Source organism: Trichosurus vulpecula, chromosome 3 (assembly GCF_011100635.1).
Source record: "Trichosurus vulpecula isolate mTriVul1 chromosome 3, mTriVul1.pri, whole genome shotgun sequence".
NCBI classification, from domain to species: domain Eukaryota; kingdom Metazoa; phylum Chordata; class Mammalia; order Diprotodontia; family Phalangeridae; genus Trichosurus; species Trichosurus vulpecula.
In genome coordinates this window covers 405,697,185-405,713,439 of record NC_050575.1, presented here as the reverse complement: position 1 = coordinate 405,713,439, position 16,255 = coordinate 405,697,185, and the positions used below count along the sequence as shown (strand labels likewise).

Genomic DNA, 16,255 nt, shown 5'->3' with positions numbered 1-16,255 from the left:
TCTAGCTCTGAATATGTGATTCTACGTGCCAGCAGGTCACTGAGATAGAAATCTCCAATGGGCAGTTGGAGATGTCAGACAAGAATTCAGGAGAGAATTTAAGGTTAGAAGGTTAGACTTGAATATCAACTGCAAAGAGAAGATTAGACATACAAAGGATTGGGATCACCAAAAGAGAGTGGAGAGAGATACAAGACAAGAAGAAAAGGACCTTGGGGGGAAACCCACACTTTGGCCTGGAAGATGATGGATGAGTCAGGAAAGGAGAATGAGAAGTAGGGGTCAGAAAGGCAGAAGAACCAGGATGAGACCTTTGTAGAAACCAAACAGAGGCAGAGTCTTCACTGGGAGGGGCTAGATAGCAGTGCCAGATGGCCGAGAGAAACAGAAGAATGTGAAGACCAACACAAGGCCATGAGATGATGTCCAGACCATCTACACTGCATTTAGCATCTCATTCTGGACTTAGCCTTCAAATGACAAATTACATTTGTTCCTGCATCCCTCTAGCCCACCTCCTGTTTCTGTTTTGGTGTGAGGTCTGCTATAAGATAAGAAAGAGAAGCTTTAAGAATAAAGAGGAAACTTTGACCCCCAACCAAAAAAGCATCATCAGTGATGAAACACACCTCAAGCAAATAGGGGACTGTCTCTCATAGTGGTCCCTGGGTGTTCTGTCTCTGACCTCTCCCTGCCTTATGCCTTCTATGCCTGCCAGCATCTCTAAGGTAGTAGGGTTGTGGCCCCTTCTGTATCCCTCCAACCCTGTCCCTGGTCCTGTTCCAGCTTGTCAACAATTCTCCCTCCCTCAACTCTTTTTCTGGGCAGCGGCAAATGTCTGTAGTCCATGATGGTGGGGAGGTTGAGGAAGTAGGGGTTGGTGGATGGCTTATGTTCAGGGTCTCTAAGCTGCAGTAGTTCTGAAGACATTCAGAACCAAGTACCCCAAATCTGGCAATAACACTGCCAGCCTCCAGGTTGCCTAACAAAGGGTAAATTGGCCAAGGTCAGAGGCACAAAGCAGATTAACTGATCAGGATTGGGGTCCTGAATGAGTGGATGCTATGCTCCCAGCCTGAGAGATATTGGGAGACCCAACCTCAATAAAAAAATTACTTTAATTAAAAAACAAAAGGTTTTTCCTAGCAGCTAAGGAAACATCCAGTGCTTGGTACTTCTGAAAACTAGAGTTCACAGTCACACTGCTATGCCATCATCCTTTACGGTTCTTTCATTGGTCTTAAAAAATTAAAGACAGATTTGTAGATTCTCACATGTCACTGGCTTTGCAGTTATGGCTCTGGTATAAAAATGAAATTGTGTTTCAGTAAAAAGTAGGGGAGGGTGCAGTGTAATGGACTTCAGTACAGTGTAGTTATTGGGCAGGTAGGTGGCGCCACAAGGCATAGCACACTGGGTTTAAAGTCAGGAAGACCTGATTTCAAATAAGACTTCAGACACTTCCTAGCTCTGTGACCCTGAGCAAGTCACTTAACCTTCTTTGCCTGAGTTTCCCCATCTGTAAAATAAGCTGGAGAAGGAAATGACAAATATTCCAGTATCTTATTGCCAAGAAAACCTCGAATTGGGACCCCAAACAGTTGAACTTACCTGTAAATGACTGAACCACAAAAGTTCAATTCAGGGGTCTATGCTAAGCTCTGAAAGAATGAAAGTGAAATAATCCTAAACTATCAAAGAATAACTCAGGTTGAATTCAATTCAGCAAACATTTATTGAATGTCTGCTGTGTGATACATACTGAGGGGATAGAGACAGAAATGAACACTCTCCCCTCCTAGACACATATGCACACATACATGTGAATGCACACACATACACAGTAAAACATAAGCTTCTGGTAGTGAGCTGTGGCTTCAAATTCAGCACCTTGCTTTACGCAAAGTGCTGTAGGTGAGAAATGACAAGATGAACCTGAGAAATCCCTGGACATCCACACTGGCTCAGTCTTTTAAGGCTGCATGACTTTGGCAAACCTTGGTTTCCTCATCTGTAAAATTGGGGCAACTATGCTTTGATCACCCACCCTACAGGATACTTGTAAGAATCAAATGAGCTCATGCATGAGAAAGCACAATGTAATGAAGAAAAGTGCCATATTGATAATATTTCTTTTTGTTGCCAAAAAACGAAAGGACCTCACTAACTCCCCATCCTTATGCCTATGTGCCCACCCCTCCCTTCCCAGCCCCAGACAGTCTGGATAGTTGGATAGCTCATGCCCTCTCTGCACCCCTTCCCCCAGCTCCTGTACCAAGTGACCAGGCCCTCCTGTCAACCCCCACTATGCCTGCCTTATCCTTTTTTGCTGACCTTGTTCCCAAGGAGTTAATGATTGAGCAGAATCATAAAAGTTGCAATCAATAACCTCTGACCAGCATTTGAAAGGAACGAGCCCCCTATAAAGCCAGCCCCTCAGGGCCAGGCCAGGCAACTTCTCTCCCAGCCAGTGCATTGAGACAACATTCCTCCACCATGAACTTTTCAGGAAAGTACCAGCTCCAGTCCCAGGAGAATTATGAAGCCTTCATGAAGGCTGCTGGTAAGTGTTTAAGAAAACAGCCTTTGGGCATCGAATGCTGGGATCAAGGGGCAGGAGCATTAGATTGGCTATTGTCAGAAAGGTTTGAACTTAAAATACTGAAAGGGAACCTGCAGCAAGTGAAATAATCCAACTAGGGAGGCTCTGGGCAGGCATTTGGGAGCCTGGCATGGGTGTCAGGGTGAAGAACCACACAATGCAGTGTTAGATCCAGGTGCGAGCCCTGGCTCTGCTTCTAATTCTTTCAGTGACAAGGATTTTATCACCTCTTTGCTCTGAACCCTGGGTTCCTCATCTGGAGAATGGGGATAACAATAGCCCCTACCTCCCAGGGCTGTCACAAGGCTCAACTGAGATCATTGGGCACTTAGATGCCTTCTAGCTCTAAGTCTCTATTGTATGAACCAGGTGTACCTGATGACATCATACAGAAGAGAAAGGATGTTAAGGGAGTTGTTGAAATTGTGCAAAATGGAAAGCACTTCAAGTTCTCCATAACTGCTGATTCGAATGTCCGAGTCTATGAGTTCACCCTGGGGGAGGAGTTTCAGATGGATACTCCTACTGGAGAGAAGGTCAAGGTAAGACTAGAACTAAATTCAGTTTCAGGACATATTATTAGTTAAGGTGCCACCTGTTAGCTTCTGGGCTAAGGCCTGGAAGAGATGCAAACATTGGCTAAGATGTGGTCCCTAACCCCCTGGAGCTTACTCTCTCCTAGGAAGATAAGACACAAAATATCTTTGTTGGTCACTATGTTGCCACATTGGTAGATTAGATGAAAAGCAGTCTGGGGGAATGAGGGATGGGGGACCAGACGTGAAGTAGTGCCTCTAATCCACCCCCGTCAGCTGTATTCAGTGACTGACTTGATTCCTTCCTAACCCAGCCCCCTCCTACCTTTTCATTCTTCTCACACCTTACTCTCTGACACATACTCTTCTGCCCAGTGGCCCTGGCTTACTGGCTGTTCCGCAAACTAAACCCTCCATCTCTCACCTCTGGCATTCTCTGTGGCTGTCCCCCATGCCTGGCATGCTCTCACTCCTCCACTCAGACTGCTGACCCCACTGGCTTCCTTCAAATCCCAACTAGAATCTCCTCTCACTCTTCTACAAGATACCTTCCCCAACCCCTTAGTTCTAGGGCCTTCCCTCTGCTAATTGTTTCTCTCTAGGACTCGTTTGTACATATTTGCTTATTGTTTGTACATATTTGCTTGCTTATTGTTTCCATCATTAGACTGTAAGCTCCTTGAGGGCAGGAGCCATCTTGAGTACTCAGCACAATGTGACTAATCCTAGGCATTTAATACATATTAATTGACTGACTCACAGACATTGAAAGGAAGAGAAAAGAGAAGGGGAGAGGAGGAAGAGAAAGGAAAGGGTTAAGAGAACTTGAAAACAATCCAGCCAGTGTAGTACAGAATCAAGGAGCTCTTCAGGGAATCTGGTTTGGGTATGTAATGCAGGGGTGTGCCAGAGTCATTCGAAACTGTCCAGAGAGAGCCGACTGTGAAATTTTAAGTGTGAGCATTTACCCCTCAGAAAATAGTAAACACTACAAGTTAAGGACTGATTTGTTGTTTTATTGATTGCCTAGTTTAAAGTGATGGAGAAAGTGTTAACAGTGCCAATTATACTCAAATATTAATAATACAGATTATAATGAAAATTTGTTTGTATATTTTTTCCTTCGAGAAAACCAGTTGTTAAACATTTACCAGTGCATCTGGTTCGCTCTCACCCCTTCCTATACCCCCAGTCCCTGGGGCTTCCCACAGCTAACTCTTCTGTCTCCCTACAGGCTGTAGCACACATGGAAGGTGACAAGCTGGTGACAGATCTCAAAGGAATGAAGGCAGTCACTGAACTCAATGGAGATACACTCACATATGTAAGTGACTGGGTATTTCTCTTCTGGCTTCGGGGTGGGCAATGGATCCAAAAAGCATTTAGTGAACACCTACTAAGCATCAAGTACTGGGGCTAAAAATAGAACAAGGGAGACAGTGCCATCAAGGAGGAAGAGAAGAGGAGGGAAAGACAGATGAGGAAATGGAGGACTATACGGAGGAGGGAGGGAAGAGAGGATGAGTGAAAGAAACCAGTGAGGAGGGAAGGAAGAAGGGAGGAGGGAAAGAAAGGTGAAGAAATGGAAGACAGTAGGGAGGAACGAGGGAAGAAGGGATGAAGGAAAGACAGGTGAGGGGTGGAGGCCAGTAGGGCAGAGTAATGAAAGAGGGGAGGAAGGAAACACATGGAGGACAGCAGGGAGACCTGAAGGAAGAGGGGAGGAGTTACTGCCTAACACCTGGTATAAAATAGAGTGTGTAACATTTATTGTAGACTCCTAGGGAGTTGAGTGGGTGACCCCTAAGGCTCCTTTCACCCAAAAATCCATGATCATATCATCCCTCCATCCTCAGTCACCTAATCCTTTATCCCATTCCAGCTAATCCCCCTTCAGGCACTAAACATTTTTCTGGGGGTATCTCTGTCATCCTTATTCTGTGAACCTTGCTGCAAATATTTATATTTTTAATGGGGCCCTAGAGGACCCCAAAGCCAATCCTCCCCAGGGTTCCCTCAGGATGCAAGGACAGTCCATATAAAAACCCAGAAAGATTGCCAAACTTATCTCTAGTCTATCTAAAATACTGGGGTCATTGACTGGTATGACATACTGGAAGACATTCCAGGAAAGATTAACACTGGATTTCTTCTTGGCTTTCAGACCATGACCTTGGGTGATATTGTCTTCAAGAGAATCAGTAAGAGAATTTAGACATATCTGCTTTTCATTTATTTTTACTGAGTAAAATGGATACAATAAAATGTGGCTTGTTGAAATAAATCTATCTTTGAAGGACTCTACAAGCATATTTTTATTCAAGGATTTATTGAGGCCTTTTGTTCTTACATCACAACCATTTCTGAATTCACTGTGCCCACCCACCTCCCACTCAATGAGCCTCACCTTGTAACAAAGAAATGCAATCAAAAAAAACCAACCAACACAGTCACTCTATTTGTTAGTATGTACACCATTCTGTACCCATAGTTATCTACCTCTCCAAGGAATGGAGGGAGCCAGAAAAGTAAATAGTTTATAGATCTTTGCAAATTACCATTCACCTAGAAAAAAAATGGTGCCTTCTTTAAGGTTGATGAAATAAGTTGTTACCTGTGATTTTAGGGGTGGTTGTGGCTCATGGCCCCACATTCCTCACCCCGCCTACCAGTACAATCATTTATATTTGCCTCACATTGGACCTGAAATGTCTAAGTGAGAATCATACCTTTAGGTCAAAGTATTTTGAGTCAAAAAATTCTTGGTTAAAGTGTGTGTGTGTGTGTGTGTGTGTGTGTGTGTGTGTGTGTGTGTGTGTGTGTGCTACATGAGAGGAGCATTTTTCAAACCAGCAACAAAGAGAACAATCTTGAAGACACCAGCTAAAGAGCCCATTTTGCTAGTAAAAATGAGGAAGATTTGGGTTATGAAGTTCAGATCTGAGAAGGAAAGCCTAATTAAAGAGCAGAACCTTAACTACAGGAGGGCAAATGGACCTGGCTGGGTTCCAGGATTCAAAAGGGTGCCATGAGAACAACAGAGCTGTAACTGGAGTAAGAAAATCACAGAATTTCAGGGTTGCAAGGAACATCAGAGGCCATCTAGTCCAAACCATAGCTGAAAAAGAATCCTTTCTACATCATACTTGATAAATGATCATCCATACTTTGCATGAAGACCTCCAATGAGAAAGAACCTGTTACCTCCCAAATAAAATAAGTTTCTCTTTGAGGCAGCTGATGGTATAATGGTTAGGGTGTGGGCCTAGAGTTAGGAAGACCTGAGTTCAAACCTTACCTCAGATACTTCCTAGATGTGTGACCCTGGTCAAGTCACTTAACCTGTGTTTGCCTCAGTTTCCTTATCTATAAAACGAATTTGATAATAATTGCACCTTTCTCCCAGAATTATTGTAAGGATCCGATGAGATCATATTTATAAAGTTAGAAAGGATTCCTTTCCACTTTTGGATTGCAGGACCAGGAATTTTTTTTCTTACATCAGGAATAAACAAGAATAAGCAGTTAAATTAAGAAACTGTGTTATGGTTGGCTTAGATAATCTCTTTCTCTGTTCTCACTCTCATCCCCACCATCCTATGAGACAGCATTCTCAGAACAACAACAACAACAATTATAATTGTGGTACTTGTTATTGCTGTAGATCCCTGCCCCACATCCCATGATAAAACCCCCAGTCTGCATAAAAAATGGACTTAGTTCTTGCCATTTGGCATTCAGCAAATGTCCCTGGGCCCCATGACTGCTCCAAGGAATGTCGACTAATTAACCAGAGGAAAAGCCTGATCCTAACAGTCTCTTTGCTCCCTGAGCAGGCTCAGAGATGTCTCTATCTTGTGTCAACAAACCCAGATGGAGCATCCCTTGGTCTGTCTATGGCCATTAAGGATGAAAGCCTCAGCTCCAGACATTATCTTGAATTATGTGACTTTTCCTTATCCTGATATTTTATGAACATATACCCTGTTGTGGAATGTTAATGGCAAATTGGACACAGAGATCCTGGGTTGTAATTTCAGTTGACACTTCGACAACTATCTAATTTGTTGTATTTACAATCTATTCCATTAAGGAAGTTCCTCTTCTTGTATCATGGCCATAAAAGTGAAATAATGCAGGCTTGCCGAGTCTGCTAAAACAACATATGTAAGTTTCAAGAGATAATTAACCACTGCACCTTGATTTCTGTATAAATATGTTTCCTTCACCCCTACTCTTGGCTGTTCTGATTTGGGTGGAACCCTGAACGGTCACTGGCTAATAAATTCTCCATTTAAAACTTATACTCTGTGGTGTGTCTTGCTCACTGTTGGTACAACATTTTGGAAGCCCCAGCGAGATTGAGGCAGTATTTCGTGTTATCGCTCTGGAGACACACACAGGATTTCTGACCTCAGCAGGGAGTCCCTGCTCTCAATTCACCTTCTCTCACTTTGGAGGGCCGACGCCTGGGATTTCCTTTCCTAGGACTCTAATGTTGGCGTAAGGCTCTCTGAGGATGGGATCCCTTGTGACTCATCCCTTTTTGGCCTATGGAGAATCCGGGTTTCAGACCTCTAGAGGTAAGATTTCTGTTCTTGGCTAGCCATCTGGTCTCTGTTAACACGCTAACCTGGACAAGGGTATGTGTGCAGAGGGTGAGGACAGGACGCTGTGTCTCATCGTGGGTCATGTGAAAAAGATTGAAGTCCTCTTTATCCCTAAAGAGGAAACCTGGTTCTTCTTTCCTCTGAGGGGACTTGGTTTAGCTTTCAATTCGACTCACACATTTGGTTCTGTTCTGTGGTCTGTACGTTCTGAATTTGTCTGTGTCCGTGTGTCTGTGTCTGAAAAAAATGTGAAATGTCCATATTTGGTAAAATCTGAAACGCAGGCAGCCAGGGATTTCAGGCTGCAACTAGGGAAACAAATACTCTTTTCCTTGTGGTTCCTTGTCTGTTCAACTTGGAATTACAATGGAAATAGGGCTAACACTTTTTAGCAGATTCTGGGATTTAATCATTAAAAAGTTTGGAAACTGGTTCATTGGATTTTGGGAGAGAGAACTCCTGAAACTGTAAAATCACTCCAGGAGCTCACTCTTGCTGAAACACCTCCTCCCAGTGAATGCCTTCTGGCTGAAAACCTCTGTTTATCTGTGAATACGGAATCTGGTTAAAGTTTTTAGTCAGACAAAGTTTTTAGTCGGACTCTCGTGTTTGTCTTTGTCCCTGATCACTTATCCACTCCCTCCCCAAAGTCAGGAGGAAATCTTTTCCCTTAGATTTAAGTGCAAAAAGGTTTTTAAGGAGTGAGCAAAAGGTGAAGTTTACTTGAGTTACAATCATTGAGATCTTTCACCATTGTTGTCCTGTCTCTGACCAAGCCAGGGCTGCAGTAAAAGTTAGAGAAGTTAAAACAAATTCCTTTTCTCCCAGATCAGATTAGAAGAGAATGCAGGAGAACTGGTAGGGAAAACTTAAATCACCCTTCCCCACCTGGCAAAAGGAGGAGGAGGACAGAAATTCACAGACTGACAGTCAGACCTGTGCCCCTGGGTACCTTTGTGGCCCATCCTTTTTGGCAAAGCTTGGAAAAGACACCCAGGTCCTATGCATTCTACCCACCCTGTCCCCAGCAGCTGCAAACTGCCCTAGGCTCAGTAACTTCTGCAGTTGTGGGGGAAGGGAAAGATGAATGGATTGGGCCTGTGATTAGCATTTCCTAAGCTCTGCCTCAAAAATTGTCTTCACTGCGAAACCAGCCCCTGCTCTCTGTTCTAGGTAAACTTCACACTTTTTTGTTCCAATTGCAAAACTGTATTTTCATTTCTGTTTGACCTGTTTCCTGATTTGTAAAGGGAAAATAATAATGATGGTTGTTTATATTTTAGACACAACATTATTATTATCTCTCTCTGATTTAATGTAATTGTTAACCTTTGAAGTGGTTTTTGAATACCAAAAGTAATAAGCTGAAAATTTTCCATATGTGGTAATCTGGAAATGCAATTGATGTCATCTGAAATTTATTGTTTCTGTATTTCTAAAACTGCATTGTATTTCTAAAATTCTCTTAGATTCTGAAATTTGAGAAAAATATCGTGTGGTAAGAAATGATGTTATAGCAATTTTAATGAGATTTTGATATATGTGAATTGGGTTTTTAAAGGGATGTGATAAAATTTGACAATTTGGAAATGTTATGTGTGGTTACAACAAGTGAATAATCAATAACACTGGTATTTAACCATGAGAACAGATTTTCCATGTGAAAAAAGTTTTTATTATGAGACTATATCTGCTGGTTTAAAGTTATAGTTTCAAATGATGAGATGAAAGATTCTCTGTGCATGGAGGTTTAGAAATGCGTTCACCTAAATTGATAAATGGGTTGTTTCAAGTTTTAAAATGCATAATTATGTTTAGGGCATTGTTACATTTCTAAATTGTGTAATTTGGCAAACAGATGTATCAGCAATATTGAGAAAATGTGGTTTTATAGACAATAATCTTTTCTTTTACAATGCTAAGTATTGGGCCTTAGAAATTAAAATGTTACCACTAGTGATTATGAATCCAGATTTTATTTGCTTATCCAACTCAGTTATGATCACTTGATTGGTAATTAATTAGATTCTGTTCCAAGTTTTAAAATACATGATAATTGCTTGTGGTGTACCTATCCTTCTAAATTGCAAATTGGCTAACATTGCATTACCTATGCTAATAAAAAAATAATTCCTTTTATAATCTAGATGTTGTTAGATTAAGAATTGTACTTAATTAAAGAATTGAGGTTGTTAACTGAAACAAGGACTTTTGGAACCATCTAATCATGAATTCTTATCAATCTTGTGTAAAGCTTTCTGGGTAGAGGAATTCTTATGGAAAAAGTTTTTAAAGTCCTCGTAAACTTTGCTATTGTGATAAGGTAAATTTAATTGGGTATGTAATTATAGAAACTAGGTGTCCTCCCCATTATAACACCTTTTTGACTAGGAAACTTTGTAATATCTAGGAATTCTGTGCAATATTTGAGAATGAGGACATTTTCTACCAACTTAGTTAATGAATTCCAGTGTTTAAAGTTTAATTTGCTTTAAGGAAAACAAAGGAGATGTCTATCATTTTAAAACCTTCTAAATAATTTTTTTTCATGAAAGTTTAGTGACAATCCCTGTTTATATCAGGATCAATTTTAAACTGTTTTAAAGAAGGGAAAATACTTTTGAAAAATGCTCTGTAAAATCTTTTTGTATAATTTTTAGAAGGCCTGCTGAATTTCCACCTGTAAGTTAATAGGTTGCAGTTCAAACCCACTGTGAGTTTTCAGAGTTTCTGGGTGAGAACCTTATACTTGGGGAATTAATGCTTATCTATAGAAGTCTTGGGGAGACTGGTTAAAGCATGAGTTCTATGTACCCTAAGAAAGGTGCTTTCAATGTCTTATTCTGGAATTTTGAGTAAGGAGGTTCAAAACTACAGTTTGTGCATTCCTTACTCCTCCCCCCTTAGTTTAGATAAGAAGAGTTTTCCCTTTGCCCATCTGTCAGAAGGGAAGGAAAGGGGAGGAGCAGCAGTTTCTGGGATTTGAGTTTTTACTGAAAGAAAGACAACAGTGGGGGTCAGAAGCCTCTGTACCTGGCTTCTTAAAGTCAGCAAAAAGTGATGGGTTTTTAGGATAACATTAGGTTTTGAGGATGTGGGTCCTAAGCATACAGTTTTTATTAGTGAAGCCTGCCATCTGATGGAAAAGAACCCACCCTGAGGGGAGATGATATGGCAGATCTCTGTAATCAGAAATAACCAGGTAGTGACAAAAGGGAAGTTATCTGCCAGAATCTGTTATCATTGTGAAAGAAGTTGGCTTAATGGGGAAAAAATGGAAAATTGGATAAATGCAAATATGTGAAATCTTGTTGTTTTTAATCAAATGACTGGTTACATTGGTACTCTTGTATAGCCAAATGAAAGATAATATGGTTTCTAAAGTATTAATGGGAATAATTTGGGAAAAAGGGAAAAGAAGTTTTGTGAGATAATATTGTTTACAAATGTAAGGTTGAATCATTATCCCATAGACTAAGGCTGGGATTTAAAGTTATATTATATCTATGTGAGATAGAGTTCTTAGATGTTTTAAAGTGATAAGAGCAATTAGGTATTAATACAAATAGTGTAATTAATTACCATGATTAATCAGAGACATCTTCAGTTTAGGGAAATAATTCTAGAAATGTTTTGAAAAATGTTTTTGTGGTTTTAAGCAAGAGTTAGAGCTTATCGATGTGTATAAGACTTAATTCCTCAAGTGTCCCTTTCCTCCAGAATGAGTAAACAGGGGACTTATTTATCATCAGCCTGTGAGGTCAGTCATTAACCTCTTTTGTTTTGTTTAAGAAGCTGGAATGGATTCCAGTATACACAGTTATGTCAGTAAAAAGTATTAATTTACGAGTTGTTTTGTCTTATGGTTGAAATGTAAAGGAAGACTGAATAATAGGTTTGAAAGATTCAGAAAGGTAAATAAAGGTTTGAGGGGAAATACGAAAGGCAGATGAGAAAGTTTGGGACAAATGAGAGTTGGCTAAGCCTCTCCTGTCCTGAGAGAATGTTAGTTTCAGATGGTTTAAGTAAGTTGGGAAAGAGTGTGAGAAAATATTTAGAAGATAGAAAAGTTATATAGCTTGATTTGATACTTATTAGCTCAATGAAATTTGGGACAGTCCTATCTGAAGGATATTTATTTGCTATTTAAGATTTTATGGGACTACAATTCAATATTGTTTTAAGCTCTGATTACAGGAATAGATCACATGAAGCCAATAGTAGAATGGCAGGCATTACAGGCTGAGAACTTCTAAAGGGATGTCTGTGCTTGGGAAAAGGTTTTGAAGATGACCTTGGACACAGCCTATGTAGGATTTTCTTGACTCTATTTCCCAATTCTTATATTTCCTTTCTGAAAAAGGAAAATCCCCACCTGATTACTCCTAAGCCCTGCTTTCAGCACCTGGTGACTATATGATTGGCTATCAGATATGACTCATGCCTGGAATCGAACAGAGCTAAGAAAGTTCTTCCTTTCTGTTAAGATATATGACATTGTCCCTCTTTTATTTCATAGCAAATTTATATTATCAAGCAGTTTTGTAAGCACAATGCTAAATCTGTTAGGTAATCAATGAATATTGGAATATTTCTGAATTATTATAACAGGATGCAGGAATGAATAGCTTACAATTTTAACCTATGCTCATGGCCAAATAAAACATTGAAATAATATAGAAATAACAACCTCCAAAAGGAGGAAATGATTAGACAAAGTAATAAAGCAAAGATGTAATGTGATAAAATGTCTAATTAAATAGAAGAGCAAATTTTGGAGGAAAATAACAGGATCAGATTGATTCCCCTAAGAATTATATACAGATGTGTATGATTGGCTCCAAAATTTATCAATCATGGAAATTCAAGCTAATAAGTGTGTATTGGTAATAAGATCTTAAATTTGGCTGTTAGCACAAGAAAATTGTATAAGATAGTAGTACAAGCGAAATTATATCTCCTTTATTAAGGTATCTGTCTGATAATTTTAAAGGGAAGATGAGTTGAATTTATGGTTGGACCTTCATATTTTAAAGGATTCTTATGCCAGGTACAAAATTTAGGTAAGGATAGAAACAGCAGATGATATATAAACTGAAATACTCTGAAGTTTCAAAAGGAAGGAGAGCCAAATTTAAGTGATTGTACTAAATTGTATTAAGAATTATCTGAGAATTTCTAGATCTGAATCAGAGAAGCAGAACTCTCTTTTACTATCTAGGGACCAGATAACTGCAATCAGGCATCTGGGATTCAAAAAACAAATGCTGCTTTAAATGGACATTGGGAATATGCAACTGTGATTTAAAGTTACTTTGTATACAACTTGTGCAATTAAGTGCTGGAATTCAATCAGAAACATTTTAAGCTTTGTTAAGAATGGTTTGTGGATTATTTTGTAAATGCCATCAAAGAGACATGGCATGATTAAAAGTTTATGATGTTATATGTACTGTGCTACTGGGATACGAGGAAGTTAATGTTAGTCAACATTGTTAATAATGATTGCATTACTTTGTATGGTTCATGTTTAAGTTTTCTTGGTTATCTCATGTGTAAATATAAAACATGTGACATGCAAATTTCCCCCTCTATTGTGAACCATCTTAGTGGTTTGGTCTGTACCTGACTCAATGTAATTGTGCAGTTTTGTGAATTATGGGAAAAACTTTATTGTAATTGTTTAAACTCAGCCCTGTGTGGCTGGGATACTGAACCATTTATTGTATTTGTTTGAACTTAACCCTGCGTGGCTGGGACCTATGTTGTACTGTTCTCTCGGTTATCAAATCATTTGTGTTCTGGGAGCTCCTGTTAGGTCTGACTACTTCTACAGCTGCCAACATGTGGATATGGACTCCTTGATCCTTCTGTCACATCTAAGGACTGCCCCTGCTCCCAAGTGGACATCTGAGCCCATAGGAGACCTTGCCTTCCGGTTTCGAAGAGCCTGAAGGGGGAAGTATCAGACGTAGACAGCTTCTTCACAGGGTCCAGACCAGAACGGGAGCAAAGACCTGCTCCTTCCCTTTCTGAGTCCTTGTGTTCCCAAGACTGTTTGCCTATATCTTTAGTATTTTTAGCCATTATGCTCCCTACCCTGATCCCCTTTGCAACTTGCTCCCTCTGCTTGTTTACAGTTAGTTTACAATTACTGCCCATCTCTGGGAATGTCCAAACACAGAAAAGGAAAAAAAAAACCTGACTCCACCTAGATAAGGATTTTTAGAACTTCATCACTGAGGAAGATAGAGGTTTTTCCATACCTTAATTGGTCTTTGGGTGAAACTTTCAGTTTGCCTTTGACCAAAAGGAGGAAGTGTGGAACGTTTTATACCATTTTATATCATTTTTAATTTCAACCAGATCCAGAGCCTGAATTAATGAGTAACTGGAAGAAGATCCAGAACCTGGGCTTCTTTGTTCTCTGAACTTTGCCCAGGAAATACCCCTACCTCTGTCAACAAGGTCAGATTGGACTGACTTAAGGACATTCTTTCCCATGTTAGCCATTAAGGGATGAGACCCTAATCCTGAGAGGAGCACCTCGATTAATATTTTACAGGTATATACTTAACTGACCTTTGTCAACACTCTTGTCTTTACAAATCTTTCACTTGGTATGTTGATGAAAAGAGAGCACAGGCTTTGGGAGTCCTAACCCAGTCCTTAGGTCCTGACCCCAAACCAGTTGCCTGTTTTTCAAAACAGTTAGACTCCATGGCTGCTACAGCCACTCTAATTGAAGAAGCTTCTAAACCTCTAGCTGACCAGCCCTCAGAAGCTCTGACTCTCCATCGAGTTCAGAGCATCCTAGAAGCAGATGGCTAGCTAACCACAGGCTCAACAAGTATCAAGCCTTGCTCTGAGATACCCCTGACCTAATTCTTCGGGTGTGCCACACACTCCTGAATTCCGAAGCAGTGTGGTACACAGAACAAGTGATTAGGGGAGCTAGGTATGAAGTTGTCTTTTACACCAGGGAAATTGCCCTTTCTCTAAACTACTATACTGTCTGTTTGGTTGTTCGCTTAACTGCCTTGTCAGATTTGTCTCCTCCAGGCTCCAAGCCATATATACCCCCTGAACTGAACCCATCAAGGACATAATTCCTTCTATCTCTTCAGAACTTTATTGGTTTTTAACATTAAAACGGTAATCCCCAAAAACCTAGTTAACAATCTTCCAAGTTTCACAAGTGCTGGCCGAATTGTTTGAGCTCTGACCTTCTATTAACTACAGGTAAAAGTAGGAATGCCTGGTTTTCTAAATGGCAGTTATAAAACATAAGAACACAGGGTTAGCAAGACTGAGAAAGTAACTTAACCAGCTTTTACACAATTGTTTTCACTTTTTAGTTGCAACAAAATTCAGATTAAAAATTTCTTTGTCTAACACTATTTTTAGCTCACAACATTCACTCAAGGTTTACAATGTAGGAGAATTTTACTACAATTTAGAAGTACAGTAATAAGACAAACAGAAAAAATTTCAGATGACATTAATTGCATTCCCAAATCATTACATATATTGGGCTTACCAAGCATAGAGGCTTTTCTTCTCTCCCCACAGTTGCAGAGCTTGATTGTGGACTGGGGGTGGTCGAGCCAGGGATTTGGGAAAGGGGAGGAGGACTAAGGACCGGGGAGTGCTGGGAAGCTGTAGAGTCCAGCACCTGAATTAAAGGTCTGAGGAGTCATTGAGGAGGGTCCCTGACCAACCTTTGCTTCCTAATAGGGGTTGCGGGGCTTTGGGAAACTTGGAGCAAAAATTCCAGGTTCTCGTGGTGTGGGAGCAAGGACTTGGGCACTTGAGAGGAGAGGTTCCTCTGCTTGCCTAGGAGTGTGGGACTGAGGGCCTCCAGGGGTCCAGGGCTGTTGTCAGTGGGCTATGAGCGGGTAACAAAGTAGCAAAGTAGAGAACAAGGAGTAGAGCTTTTGTTGCAACATGTATTTTAATTTTTGAAGTTCCAATGTTATTATAATTTAATTTACATTGAGACTTTAGATGAAGAGCATCAAAATAAAGGGCCTAAAAAATAAGAAAAAGCAGCTAGTAAACAAGGCAATTATTTTGAAAAGGAGGCAACTCCCTATTGTATATTCACAGCTGAATCACTTTTTAAATTTCCAGGTTTTATGAAAGATCACAGCAAGCTAGAAATATATACATCTATTGAGATAATTCCTATTCTAAGAAGTATTTTTGTTTCTCAGGAATATAGTAAGTAAGAGTCTTTTGGGTCAAGTATGTTCAGATTGGCTCTCATTCTCTGCTTTTATTTCTCGATTTCGGAAGCTTTAAACCACTTGTGTCAAACTTAAATAGGAATGAGGGTCACTAAATTGAGCATAAGGATCTCTGTAGTTGTATATAAAAAACTACTTATTAATTCTATTGATTTATTTTAATACCTTTATGTTATTAAATATTTTCCAATTCTGTCTATAGGATCATTACTAAAGTTCTTAATTCTAAAAATTGGGAAAGCACATTCTAGATTTTTT

At 40.0% G+C, this 16,255-nt stretch overlaps 1 protein-coding gene across 1 annotated transcript; it reads left to right on the top strand.

Moving 5' to 3' along the window:
• Positions 1 to 2,400: 2,400 nt before the first annotated feature.
• On the top strand, positions 2,401 to 5,442 carry LOC118841570 (fatty acid-binding protein, liver-like). Its single transcript, XM_036749109.1, has 4 exons — positions 2,401 to 2,563; positions 2,972 to 3,144; positions 4,373 to 4,462; positions 5,303 to 5,442. Exons 1-4 carry the CDS (start codon positions 2,497 to 2,499, stop codon positions 5,351 to 5,353), a joined length of 381 nt encoding a protein of 126 aa, XP_036605004.1. The 5' UTR covers positions 2,401 to 2,496; the 3' UTR covers positions 5,354 to 5,442.
• Positions 5,443 to 16,255: the final 10,813 nt, after the last annotated feature.